Raw genomic sequence first — 14,820 nt, forward strand, 5'->3', positions numbered from 1 at the left:
TAGACTTTTTCCCTTTTTTTAAAAAAAGTAAATAGTATATTGCTTGTCATGGTACGTCAGCGCACTTGTCATTCTCCATCAGTTCAGCCAAAATGCAATACTTTCTCTCAATATAAAAAATCATATTAATTCCTCAAATCAAGACCACACAAAAAGCAAAGTTTGACTCAATCATAATTTTTGACTTATTGTTGATGTCACCCAAAAGTGTAGCAATATGGAAATTGTGCAAGTATCTTTAAATATCATCAACTGAAACAAAAATTCAAAAATATGAGGGAAAAATAATAGTAATGTGATGTATTAATTATGTAGAGATTGTTTGCTCATGTATTAATAATTTTTGTATTATTAATATCATGATTTGATATATATTAATTATACATTTTATAATATTGAATATACTGTATATAAAACTAATCTAATATATGTATTAATTATAAATAGAGTAAAAAATCTACTAAACAAAGAACAAAATAATACCGTAATTGACACATATATTATATTTTAAAAATAAATCTTACTAAACAACTCATTAATGAGAAATGCATGAACTTGTTTTCGTTGCTTTCAGCAGAAGAATCATTTTTCTAAAGAAACTTTTTGAATAAAATATATTTTGATAAAAATGCTGCATTATTTCTCTTTTCTACCAAAAGCAAGGGTCGTTTAATGTCTACATTAACTCTATATATTAGTAATATATTATTTGGTACACTCTTTTATGCTATGAGTAACTAATGTAATCATTAGTTATACATTCTATTCTGTATTTAAGTATTTATTATTAATATCATAAATATTTAGGTATTAGTAATGCAAGATGTTTTAATACATGTATTACCATGATTAAAGACATCATTTTCACTCAATTTTTTTTACATCTTTTCCACTATAATTGTGAAGGGTACTTTTGTAAAAAAAATAATTATACAATGCATGTTATTTTTAATACACCAAACCAAACAATGCATAAAATTTTTATTTATCTATAGTTAATGCTAGCATTAGTAATACACTATATTTAACATTTTCTTATGCACTGCACTTTAAGCTTAAGAAATTGTTTGGTAGAATGCATCATCAAAAATAATAAGCATAATACATAAACATGACCCTTAACTTGGCTTCAGCGAACAACTATGCCCTTCAACTTTGAGTATACACAAGTAGACACTTAAACTTGTATAAAATTAAATAAGTAGACACATGTGTCCTACATGGCATTTTACATGTAGACACAAAATTTCCATGTAGGGTATCATGTAGGATGGATGTGTCTATTTATTCAATTTTATACAAGTTTAAGTGTCTACTTATGCACATTCAAAGTTAAAGGTCATAGTTATCGACTGACGCCAAGTTAAGAGTCATGTTTATGTATTATGCCAAAATAATACATGTATAATGTATTAGTCATACCATAACATTTAGATACTTGAAAGTACAATTGACTGAAGTACATTGTTAACATGGGTCAAAGTTTTAAACTTTACCAAATTTAACCATTAAATTATTGATCTCTCTTTCCCCTCTCTTACTTGTACACTCAAAAAACACAGACACACATACTCTCCCTTCTCCCACATTTTATTCTCTTTTCATCTTTAAAATTCTCATACGTGATTTTATTATTACATGAAAACAATGATAGTCATGTATTTCTCCTATAAAGGTGGTTATGATCAGAATCGTCTCAATAAGTTTGATGGCCTAACACCAAAATATTTTAGTTGTCCTATGTAAATTGAATAACTATAAAATACTTAATATCATCCTACAAGTGAAGTCTCGAAAACAGGTTGGATGTACACAGACCTTATTAATTATGTATGATATTATAAAAAAAGAAAGCAATGAATCTAAGCACATGATCCACTCCCTTATATTATACTTTCTCCTTTCCTATAAATTTGTATAGCTATTATCTGTCATTGCTGCATAAATCAAGAAATGGAAAACAAATCAGGTGAAGGGAAACAACAACATATCCCTCTACTGAGCCCTTATAAAATGGGAAACTTTCAGCTATCACATAAGTATTTTTCTACCACATCCATTCAATTTTCTCTTCATTCCTTTTTTTACCATTTGGATGGTTGTTACCTGTTGTATTTGTATTATATTGTTAGCTTAAATACAATATTTGTTTTAATTGTTACTTAAATTCTATTGTATCGTATCGTTTAAATCTATGGTTACGTAACTATGGATAAAATGTGATTTACTCGTTATTATAACACTTGATATGTTTACCAGAGTTGTATTGGCGCCATTAACAAGGCAAAGATCATATGGTAATGTTCCACAACCACATGCTATCCTTTATTACTCACAAAGAACCACAAAAGGAGGTCTTCTAATAGCCGAGGCCACAGGAGTTTCTGATACTGCCCAAGGGTAACCGCAATTAACCAACTTCTCAATTGCCATCTTCTAGATACTCTTTGCTAAATTCACCTATTAATTGGAAGGTACACTGATACTCCTGGAATATGGACAAGGGAGCAAGTGGAGGCCTGGAAACCAATTGTAAATGCTGTCCATTCCAAAGGAGGAATCTTCTTTTGCCAAATTTGGCATGTGGGCAGAGTTTCCAACACAGGTAACTCACTTGGAAGAGAAAATTAATGTATCACTAAATGTAACTTTGACCCACTCCTAACTACAGGTTTCCAGCCCAATGGACAGGATCCTATATCATGCACAGACAAGCCATTAACACCTCAAATTGGACTAGATGTTGCAGAATTTACCCCTCCACGGCGCCTTACAACAGATGAAATTCCTCACATTGTAAACGATTTTCGGCATGCTGCTAGAAATGCCATTGAAGCTGGTAAAAATTTCTTCTAAAGTTCACTGCTTTAATGGAAAACTATTTCAGTCTGATATTCTGGAATAGAAAATATTTGTACTATATTTTTTAAAGATGAGTAGCTAGTATCTCGAAAGAATAGATTAATTGATCTATTCTTTGTTAGATTGATTTATTGGTGAGTTGATCAGTTGTGATGTACAATCCTTTCATTGAATAACATCAATCCTTTCATTGAATAACTCTCCATGTACTATCACAACAGTATTGTCTTCAAACTAAAACACTCATTCAAACCAAGTTTTTCTTATGTAATCTGCTCAATTTGTAGGATTGAGATCCATGGAGCTCATGGCTATCTAATTGACCAGTTTATGAAAGACCAAGTCAATGATCGAACTGACCAATATGGAGGGTCTTTAGAGAACCGTTGTAGATTTGCACTCGAAATAGTTGAAGCAGTTGTAAATGAGATTGGAGCTGACAGAGTTGGATTTAGGCTTTCCTCATTTGCTGACTACATGGAATCAGGAGACTCAAACCCAAGTGCTTTGGGTCTTTACATGGCTGAATCTTTGAATAAGTATGGTATATCTTATTGCCACATGGTTGAGCCTAGGATGAAAACACTTGCGGAAAAAGTTGAATGTCCTGAAAGCCTTGTACCCATGAGGAAAGCATTTAAAGGTACTTTTTTGGTAGCTGGCTGTTACGATAGAGGAGATGGAAACAAAGCTTTGCTTGAAGATCGAACTGATCTTGTTGTATATGGGCGTCTATTCTTAGCCAATCCAGATTTACCAAAGCGATTTGAGCTAGATGCTCCTCTGAACAAGTATATCAGGGAGACATTCTACATATCTGATCCTGTTGTTGGCTATACTGACTATCCACTTCTAGAAACCACAGCATGATGCCAAGGTTTTTAAGATACTTCTTGCATGTCTCACAAAAGAAGTGATCTATTAATAAAGATCACGAACATTTCCTGCACTTGAATTATGTATGCTTTCATCTTATTTAATGATAATAAATATGTGCCTACCTAAACTGTCATGTAAGCGAGTTTTGTACCTGAACTATCACCAAAGATTAGTGTTGGTTATTAGTTTCTTCCTACGGTTGTTCTGATCTTTATCCCGGTTTGGTTCCTATAGAATAGACATTGTAGGCTTTCCATTGCAATATCCTCGTACGATTTGACCATGTATTTCATCTTCTTTTACCTTGCGCAATTTCTATCATTATCCATGTATAATGATCTAACCGGACCACACGTCTGATTGTTTTTACCCTATACAATATCATTAACCATAGTGAGAATAGACATGAAAATTGTTAGATCTATTATTTCAAAGTGAGAATAGCTATGATGCTTTTGCATATTCCTTTCTCTTTCACTTTAATTATTTTTTTTCTTTAAGGAAGGTAATTAAAATAATATAAGAAGGTTGTGGGACTTGTGGCAAGTGATGTAGATGTTAGTATTTCTCTTAAATTTCCTTTATTTGAAATCTATTATAAACGTATTTTACTTTTAATAAAAGTTTGGTAGAAAAGATTTTCGTTGTGGAAAAGGACTCTAGAATGTCTTTTCTTTTCTTGGAAGAGAAGTCTTGTGATTCAATAAATGAAGAACTTCTTCTAATGAAGAACATGATAATATTCAAAATATAGTCATTTAGAAAATTCTGTTTAGGGAGAGATAAATTCTCTCAATAACTTTAAAATAATTTATATTAGTATTATCATATGTAGGTTAATTGACCAAACTCATATCATGTCTAGTTATTATTTTCTATAGTTTTCTTTGTCTCATATTTATCAGTATCATAGTTTGTAATTGCTAACTTAAGCAAGATGCCAACTATTTTGATCCCAACAGTGGATCTTATGTGTCATCCATGTCAATTGCAAGTAGGAATACACATGTGTTTGAGGGATATAAGATATTTATTTTGATCGAGTTAAGTTCTCTGAATGAAACTTTTAGGAGCATAGGAGCCGAAATGTCAAATTGGGATAAGTACAAGAGTGTAACGACCTAATCCGTCATTATTTAAATTCACCTCGTGCGGAGTTTCAAAAATTCTTGAAATACGGTACCAAATTAAGACTTAGGGCAGATGACAAAATTATTTAAATTTGAATTGATCTGGGCTAATGTATGTGTGCCATAGTGGGAAGCCTCTTGCTATGGAGGCGCCACTATAGCGTCTGCATGTCTGCTATAGCAGGACTGACAGAATCAGACTCTAATTAAAGCAATGTCTTTTACTTATTCCTCCCACTTTTCAGGGAGAAAACAAACGAGGGTTACTCCAAAAATCCCCCCAAGCCACCTAAGCTCAAAAACAATAAAGGTGAGAATTTTCAACACAAAAAAGGGTAAAACCCAATGATTTCCGATCTATGATTGTCAATATTATCCCCCACAGAGTGATAACACTCAAATTACCTTCAAAACAAGTTAAAATAATAAGCGATTGTCGTCAATAAAAATACCCAACTAAGAGTCGAGGTCGAATCCCACAAGGAACAATTTATCGGCAGTTGAAACGATAAAGAATGAATAGCTATGAGTATGAACCTAAACATGCACTATACAAGATTATCAAATCAAAATTGATTTTCGTAAACAAGCCATGGTTTTGGGCATAGACAATATCAAGCAAGGAATATATGAGAATTGAGAAATTCAAAATTCTATCAACACTCAATGACCTATTGCAATTCAACCATGCTAAATCAATTATAGATAGGCTAGATCATCATTAGTCAACACTAATATCCTTTCGGTCTCAAAGTGTTATTTCACAATATCTCCTTCCAGTCTCAATCGTGTTCAACAACAAAGCAATCTAAGACCTTAATATAAACCCCTATTTCTAGCAAGTTTAGCATTCAACAAAGTAGACCTAAATTATTTTCTTTCGATCTCAAATTTAAGACTCAAAGTCAAATATGATTATTAACCTAATTCTACACTTCACGAACTTTTTCGAGCAATGAATAAAGATCGGAAGCTAGATTCAAGCATGCACTCTCAAATCATAAATTTAAGCCTGAAAACTAGATTAAACTTATTTCATGGAATCAAGGATTCACAAAAGCAATAAAGTGATAAATCAAATACCCAAATAGCTTTGTCTATTTCTTTGCACAAAAGTCTCAATTTAATATACACAATTACATAAAAAATTCTAGCAATGTAAAGCAAGGAAATGAAGAAGGAAACAAGAGATTTTACTATTAAGTACACATTCTTCAAACCCACATGCGAATTGTGAGACAACTTGCTTTCAAAGTCTCAACCTAAAATATATATTGTAGACACGTAATTTTTGACCGAACATAAGGTTTTACACCATTTTTATTCCTTAAATATTTCTTCTAGGTCTCCATTAAATATTTTATTTTTTCATCGTATTTTAGTAAGTTTATTTTAAAAGATCTGAAAACTACAAAAAATATATGTTTTCTTTTAATTTAGATTTTAATAAACAAGATAGTATTTCTTAATTATATTTTTAGACTAGCTATTTGACTTTTCTTATATTTTATTAGTGCAAAATAATTAATTAATATATTTATTTATTTTATTATTAATATTATCATTATTATAATTTTTATATATATTTAATTTATAATAAAAAATAAACCTATCTTCCACTACCCAACTCCACTCCATTACCCTCACCCCCACTTTACCCTAACCCCCACTTCCCCTCACACGACACACACACAACACGGCACACACATACACCTATATTACAACAAACCCTTAGAAAACAAAAACGGAAAGGAAAGAACGGACAGCAACAAAAACGGACAGAAAAAAGAAACAAGAAAAAACACAATCTGCACACATCCTTGTTGGATTCTTCTTTTAAAAATTCACCAACACATTCACATCTTTTCTTCCTTACCCATTTTTTTACATCAACACAAACACATATACCGTCACAAACAACCTACAAAAGTTGTGGGTGTTCTAATCGAGCTTCGGTTAAGATTTTGCGGTATTCAACTTTACTTTATCTTCTTATTTAATTTATTCATGAAATTTGATGTAATTATTATGATAAGTTTTCTTACACTTTTATTTTATTCATAATTTGATTAAAATGAAGAATGTGTTAAGTGTTATATCTCTTTAATGAATGAAAGTAACTTTATTGGTGGTTATTTTTATTTATCTATTTTTGTTCATTAGTTGTGATGTCTTAAAATGAATGGGTCATGATGTTGTTCTTTTCTTGATTTCGATGCTAATAATAATAAAGTAGGAATTATTGGGTTCACAAAATTATTGTTGTTTTATTTATTAAATAAAGAATGAGATTTATTTTAGCAATTCGTCATTGTTTTGTTGGATTAATAAAAAGTACAATGTGAGTATGCCTAATTTCGCCATTAACTTCAAGATAAAAAAAAAATAAAAAAAATATAATATGTGTAGGCCTAATTTTAACATTAACTTTAAGGGTGAATAAAAGTAAAAGAATATAAGATAATCCAAAAATTATATTGTATCCTAGAAGTTTAGATTTGTTTAATTTTATTTGATTTTATTTAATATTTTTTTTATAACATTAGATGGGTTTTAGGCATGTAAACAAAAAAAAAAAAATTGTTTCAATTAAGAATGTGGTTACACATCTTTTTTTGAAACACTTAAAAGAAATTCAAGGATGTGGTTACACACCTTGATAAAATTATTCTAATATATATTTTAACATGTGGATTAATTTAAATAAAAGTATCATCAATAAATATAATAATGAAATGAGAAGATTAGTTGTCTAGAATTCAAAAAAAAAATAAGAGTAAGTACTTTTAATAATAGATGAGTTTTATGCACGTTAAAAAATATTTGTAAAAAATTAAGAATGCGGTTGCGCATCTTTTTTGAGACATTGAAAAAAAAAATTCAAGGATGCGGTGACGCACCTTGTCCAAAAATATAATAACTTTCATTAATTTAAAATAAGATCACTTATAGATAAAATTAGGTGATGCACTCGAGAGAAGAAAACAATTATGTTCATAAGCTATTTATATGTCAAAAGTCGAGAATGCAGTTATACATCCGATTTGAGACCAAATAAAAGTTCAACAATAAAAATGCAAACAAGTCATGACCTGAAAATAATATATCCACAAATGATTTAAAGTAGGTAGAAGTCAATAAAAGCGACCGTGCTAGAACCACGGGACTCGAGGGATGCCTAATACCTTCCCCTCGATCAACAAAATTCCTTACCCGAATTTCTAGTTCGCAAACCATATAAAGAGTCATTTCCTTTTGATTAAGGATTAAACAAAAGGTGACTTGGAACACCATAACTCAATTCCAAGTGGCGACTCTGAAACGAAAATAAAATAATCCTTAAATCAATACCGTCACTTAAATTGGAAAAACCCTTCCGCCGCCATGGAACGAAAAAAGGGGTGTGACATATATGAACACTAGAAAATTAGAATTATTCCTTAGTCTAAGCTATCTATCCTCAAAATATGATATGGAATAATCTTTCTCTTCATCTCCTTTGTGAGAATTGGGATCCAACCTCTGAGAAATTCCAAATATGCCCTTGTCCAAGTAAGCAGACTTCACAAAAGGGATGGAAATTTGCAAAAGCGAATGTCACTAAAGCGACACTCCTCTCGCTTAAGCGAACCAAACTCTTTTTGTGTAGTTCGCAAAAGCGACTCCCGTAGGGTCACATAAGTGGCCTGTTGACTTCCATTGACCATTCGCTTAAGCTAACTCTTCGTCGCAGGTGCGACATCAGGGGCTCAATTCCTGCCAAGTTCAGCTCCTTTTCCACTTTTGTCCATCATTTCCTTCCCAAAAATCAACATAATTCAATGGATAATTAGCCTATTTCTCTACTTGAGTGCCACAAAATCAAAAGAAAAGTGTCTCAAATGAGTAAAAATTCACCACCCATCAACACCTCCAACTTAATAATTTTGTTTGTCCTCAAGCAAACCAAACTCAAAACCATAAGAGGCACTCAAATTAAGCACACAACTCTTCTACTTCAACTAAGGATCATGGTCATGGCTATGGTTGGTACTAACAATTTATTTTCAAGTCAAGCAACTCCCTCAAGTTTAAGCACAATTTCAAACACAATGGATATCCAAGAATGATAAAGTGACAACAATAATTCTCAGGAAGTGACTCACAATTACTAGTCAACTAAACAACTTCCCTTGACTCAAATTTGGAATCTATCAGCTTCACCAATCCATCCTAATTTTCATGCCCTCCAAAGAAAGAAGATGTCCCAAAAATGCACACACAAGTATTCACAAAACAAGGGACAAAAGTACAAACACTCACACTCACAATAGAAGCATCTCATGCACACAAATGTCTCACCATAGGCTTGCCCATATTTTCCATCAACATTGACTCAACTTCATTTGATTGGAGATCTCAAAGGACTTTGTTAAGCTTGTAATGTAGGCTTAGGGAGGGTTATGATATCATTTAGGTACAAGTGACTACATCCTCCTTGAACACTACACAACAACTCATCATTTCCAATTTTTTTTACTTTTCAAACTAATGCACACTTCTCATTATCTTTTATTTTTTTCTTATTTTCACTCTACATGCCCCCACATGCAATCATTTTTAACTTTCAGAGGATTCAAGTCTCATTTATTCACTTTATTTCTCTCTTTTTCAAAGCTTTTCTTTCTTTAAGACTTTTTCCTCTATTCTCAATTTTTTTTCTTATCATGCCCTCATGTGGGAAGCATCCCGTCTATGAGTTTTCCATAACACTCCCAACTTAGGTTTTTAGCCTCAACTTTCACAACTTCAAGTTTAAGGAGGACATGATTCAAAAGATTGTTACTTTTTCAAAAGGGTTAAGACTCGTAATGAGGTTTTCAATAAAAAGAATTAGGCTCGAAGGGGACAAGTAAGTATATATTTAGTGCAAATGTGAGATTTTTAGACCAAGTGGACTTCAAGACAATCAATGAAAGCCTAAGATCATTTCTCCAACCAAACTCAATCAAGGCTAACATTTCAAGACCAACTGGGCAAGTTCTAGTTAACACACGTGAACACAAGGAATTATTTTCAAAAGCTCACCACACATATCATGCAAACTATTCAAGATGGATCAATTTCACTTTCTAGTCAAGAACAAAGGATTTATTTTTCACTTTCACCGCCTAGTAAGTTGGAGTCACAAAAAGAGTCAAAACACTATCACACAGTCATTCACTTCCACAATTTCTTTTTTCACAAAATTTCGTAGGGGATGATCATTTATGATTCATGAGACTTGACTAAGTCTATTAGTACCAAATAAGTCACAACCTTATATCAAAGCATCACAAAGCCATCAACACTCAATAAAACAATAATTTTCCCTTAAGTATGACGTCACTCAATTTATCATTGGACAAATTTAAGTCTTTTCATTGAATGTCCATAAGGGCTTCCAATCTCACAAACTACGGGTACTCAGACTTCCCCTACTTTAAAGCATACAAGAATGAAACACTATCACCACCATTTATTACTACCAAAATGAACTAACAAAAAATACAAACATAACTAAAGCAAAATATATAATAAAAGTGACCAATCCTAACAATAAACAAAATCATCAAAAACATCAATCCAAAATGTCAATCAAAACAGTGGAAACAACCTAAAGGGGAGAACCCCCAACTAAAAATGGTATTGTCCTCACAGTACAACTATGGAAATTATAAAGAGAATACAAAGGGGATCCCTGGGCTGCCTCAATCCTCATTACTCTCAGTGGCCTCACTTTCCTCAGCTCTCTCATCACTAGACCATGTAACTAGTGCATCTCCATCCTCATTTGACCTCAAAGTCGGGAGTGGATCATTTGTCTTCAACATCTTCCAAAGGCCTTTGACCCCTGTCCACATCCATGTGAAGAACTTATCTCTACTCTTATCATGATTCTTCATCTTGTTATGTGAGACACTGAATTCACGATGTGACTTGGCTAAACTGTGTGAGCCTTCTCCAAATTGGCAAGTTGAGCTTTCTGTTTCCTTTGATTACTTAAGTAGGCATCAAACTCGTGTTGGGAAACATATGATACCGACTTAGTAGTTGAATCACCCGGCCCTTGAGACAACTTTGTCATAATTTCCTTCATAAATTTTAACTCACTAGCCAGAGATTCAAATGCCCCCAAAATCGGAGGTATATGTGAATCCTCCTCCACATGCACATACTTCCTGAATCAACTTTCCTCTTTTTTATTTTCACAATTGTGCCTTCACCATGCATCTTAATAAGAAAAATTTGATGTTTGGGTTCCACCCAAGTGTCACCCAAGAGCACTTCCACTTCAGCCCACTTGCATAGCTCTGTGATCAAAGAAAGGACAACTAGAGAGAGGCTGTCATGAAGCATGAACTTTTAGAACTCATTCACGATCAAATGGACTATATTCAACGGGACATCATCAAGTATACATGCCACAATTTGTGCCCACGACATTGAAATGCTAATAATATTCCCACTTGGTGAGATGTGGCTGCATATAATGGACATCCATGTTCTTGCCTCGACCATCAAATCAGAGCATAGAATTCTGGCCTTTGTGATGGCCCACGGGAAAGTTTTGCTTGGGCATAGCTTTGATGCTAGCCACGCACCCAACTCACAATCCTTTCCTTGAAGGCCTCAATATCATGGTCTAGAAACCTATAAATGACATTGGTTGATTTCGGTTCATAATTAAAAACCTTGCCCCGAATGGTGATCAACCTCGTCGAAATATCGGTTTCCATGAAGTGAGTGATGTGAGGCCAAAAATACATATTTTTAATCATTCTTTGTCTCACATTTATTATTTATATTTGTCCTTTTTGAGCATGAATTTTATGGATTATGCTAAATAGTGTATTTTATTTATAGGAGTAAATTGATGTAAAATTGAAGAAGTTTAGTACTAAAACAAATTAAAGATGAAAGGTTAAAGAAGGAAATCAAGAAGGCAGCTTAATGAAATAAATTCAATATAATAATGTATAAGGAAAAGTGCAGCAGATAGCGAAATTGAAGGAATCTTTCTGCCTCCACGTGGCAGCAATTGAAGCAACAGAAACAATTGTGGACAGTGCTTCACGCGTACGACAAGAATTCTACTTTCATTTGGTTTTGGTTCCTAATTTGATTTGGACTCAATTATTTTCTCTAGGTTTTCTATATCTATAAATAGTCCATAAAAATAATTATTTTGGGGTAACTCAGAGGGGAGATCAATTAGGAAGTACTTTGTAACAAAAAGTTGTCAATACTTTTTAGAGTTTTTTTCTTCTTTCTTGTTTTTTTAGACATTAGTGGTTGAACGCCTTTGTTCTGGTGGTGGTGTAGCTACTAATCGACTGTTGATTATTTAAGGTTCTTGAATTAATTCTTGGTTGTCATTATAAGTTACCTTTATATTCTTGTTTTAGTATTTTTTGAATGGCCATCTAGATATAAATATATTGTCTAATCTTAAAATCGAGAGAGGAGGGGTTAGATAGACCAGAGAATATAGAGAGCTCGATCGATCCGTTTAGTTGAGGTGATTTGTGTTCAGGAGTGACACCTGGATGAACAACTTGCTTGGTTACGAAACATGATGAAATATAAAAGGCAATGACACCATTTTTTATAACGCTCAAGTTACCCTCAAAATAAGTTAAAAGAATAAGCGGTCATCGTCAATAAAAATACCTAACTAAGAGTCGGAGTCGAATCCCACAAGGAGCAATTTGTCAGTAATTGAAAAGATAAAGAATGAATTACTACGAGTTTGAACCTAAACATGCAATATACAGAATTATCAAATCAAAAGTGATTTTGGTAACCAAGCGTTGATTTTGGGCAAAGAAAATATCAAGCAACAGATATATGGGAATTGGGAAATCTATAATTCAATCAACACTCAATGAATTCAGCCATGCTAAATCAATCATAGATAGGTGATGTGTCCACAAATTGGACTCATTTAGGGCTATATTTTAATAGAATTTATGTCCTCAAATGCTTATTTTATCTTAATATCTGATGAAATCCCTTAAGTTTCAGGTATTTGAAGTTTGAAGGAAAGCATGGACACTACGTCGCAAAAAGGAACGAAAAGGCTAAAAAGAACGAAGAAATGAAGGCCTGAGGATCGTCGAGTCCACTTGGCGAGTCGTCGAAGGGTCTTACTTTGCCTTTTGTTCTAGTGTGCTGAGCCTTGAAGGAAAGGATCAAGTCGGCGGAAAAAGGGAGCAGTCGGTGCATCGTCGAGAAGTTCAGTGAAGCAGTACCATGTTGCCCAATGACCCAGAGCACGGCGATGCTGAAGGCTAGGCAAGACGGCGAAGAACTACACCAAAGGGCGAATCATCGAGTTGATTGGCGATTCCGACAAACGACGTCGAATGATCCACTGCAGCACAAATCTATGAAATATATAAATACTAGTTAGAGTTGTAGTTTTAAGTGTCGAACAATTATTATAATTTTCTTATAGAATAGTACTTTTTGATAATTTGCTATAAGTTTGAGAGGGTTTTGAAGACATGAAGATCCAAAGGGTTTCATCTCCAAGATTTAGACTTGGGTCTCTTGGATTCTACAATTTTGGCATGTATCAAGACTTAAATTTTTCATACCCATTTGAATGCAAGCTCAATTTGGTATAAATTTCTATCTCTTAACATGTGTGGGTAAAAACCCCAATTCTTGGGTGGTGATTTTGTGAATATGGGTTAGATTAGTTGTTGGGTCTTGCTTGTTGATAGTCTATTTTTAGTTTAAATGTGATTCCGTGTAGTGATTGTGGATGAACTTAATGAGGTTGTAGTTGCAAATATAATCTCATATATGTGTTTTCGGCTTGCTTCGAGAGAGAGGTCGTAAAACTAAGAACACTAAATCGATGGCCAGTGCGAGTGGGTCGACATGAGGTTTAGCTCGAGAGAGTGAACCCTAGTCTCATGTCCACACACTCAGCTCGAGAGAGTGAGTGGGTTTAAGGCGGAGATTGTTCTTCATACGGCAAGTGGGTGTCTGAGAGGAACCCGCTTGAAATGGGGTAAGTATCTATAGAGTGAGCTTATCCCCCTTAAAGTCTAGCCTAGTCATAATTACTCTACGAGTTTTCTATCAAAAGAATGTACCCAATGATTTAGTCTATCCCGTATTCCATTCACATCCCAATAATCTCCCTCTCATTACTTAGAAATTCTTGTTTATTTTTGTTGTTTTTACTTACTTGTGAAAAACCCCCATTGTTAATTGACACTCTTGTGTTCCCCTTTAATTTATAATATTTTTAATCGTTAATGTTTTAAGCTACGACTAGTTAGAACTAAATTTTATTTTTCTATTAATTCTCAAAACCACTCCATTGGGAACGATCGCAACCGTTGGTTGTGTTATTATACTATTGCACGATCGGAGACACTTGCATCAGAAGTTCTATCCTTGATTACGCAAACATCAAAATGGCGCCGCTGTTGGGGAGTGGTGTTACTTGAGAATTCTTAGATTCGTAGACTTTTTATTCTTCTTAGTTGTAGTTTTACTAATTTTATTTTTAGTTTTGTTTTGCTGATTTGTGCTTCAAAAGCAGAGGAGGTGAATATATCAACCAACACTTGCAAGCTAATGGAATTTCCTCCATTAGAGGTAATGATAATTCGGGATAGAATCCTAACCTTCAAGCAATTGGAGGGCGAAAGGGTCCACAAGTCATGGGCAAAGTTTAAAGAACTGATCACTCAATGCCCAATTCATGACATTCCCAACATAATCCTCCTTGACTGCTTCTACAGAGGTCTTGGCCCAGGAAATAAGAGGGTGGTTGACCAACTTATTCCGGGTGATATTGCAAAGCAGTCATATGTGATGGCAGTCCAATTGCTTGACAACATGACTAAAATGAACCAAGAAGTGGAAAAGGACTTCGTGATGACCACATTGATGACTCAGATGGATG

General features: G+C 33.5%; 2 protein-coding genes across 5 annotated transcripts in view; both read left to right on the forward strand.

Annotated features, from left to right (window-relative positions):
• Positions 1-14,820, forward strand: part of LOC125809294 (uncharacterized) — an 862,104-nt gene that overhangs the window by 725,311 nt on the left and 121,973 nt on the right. The gene's annotated exons all lie outside the window — the stretch shown is intronic.
• LOC125809293 (12-oxophytodienoate reductase 1-like) lies at positions 1,954-3,732 on the forward strand. The gene is made up of 5 exons (XM_049488948.1): positions 1,954-2,039; positions 2,260-2,400; positions 2,475-2,605; positions 2,672-2,846; positions 3,147-3,732. The coding sequence occupies exons 1-5, from the start codon at positions 1,954-1,956 to the stop codon at positions 3,730-3,732; spliced, it is 1,119 nt and encodes a 372-aa protein (XP_049344905.1).

This window comes from Solanum verrucosum, unplaced genomic scaffold (genome assembly GCF_900185275.1).
Source record: "Solanum verrucosum unplaced genomic scaffold, falcon-dt-bn FXZP01000062.1, whole genome shotgun sequence".
NCBI classification, from domain to species: Eukaryota; Viridiplantae; Streptophyta; class Magnoliopsida; order Solanales; family Solanaceae; genus Solanum; species Solanum verrucosum.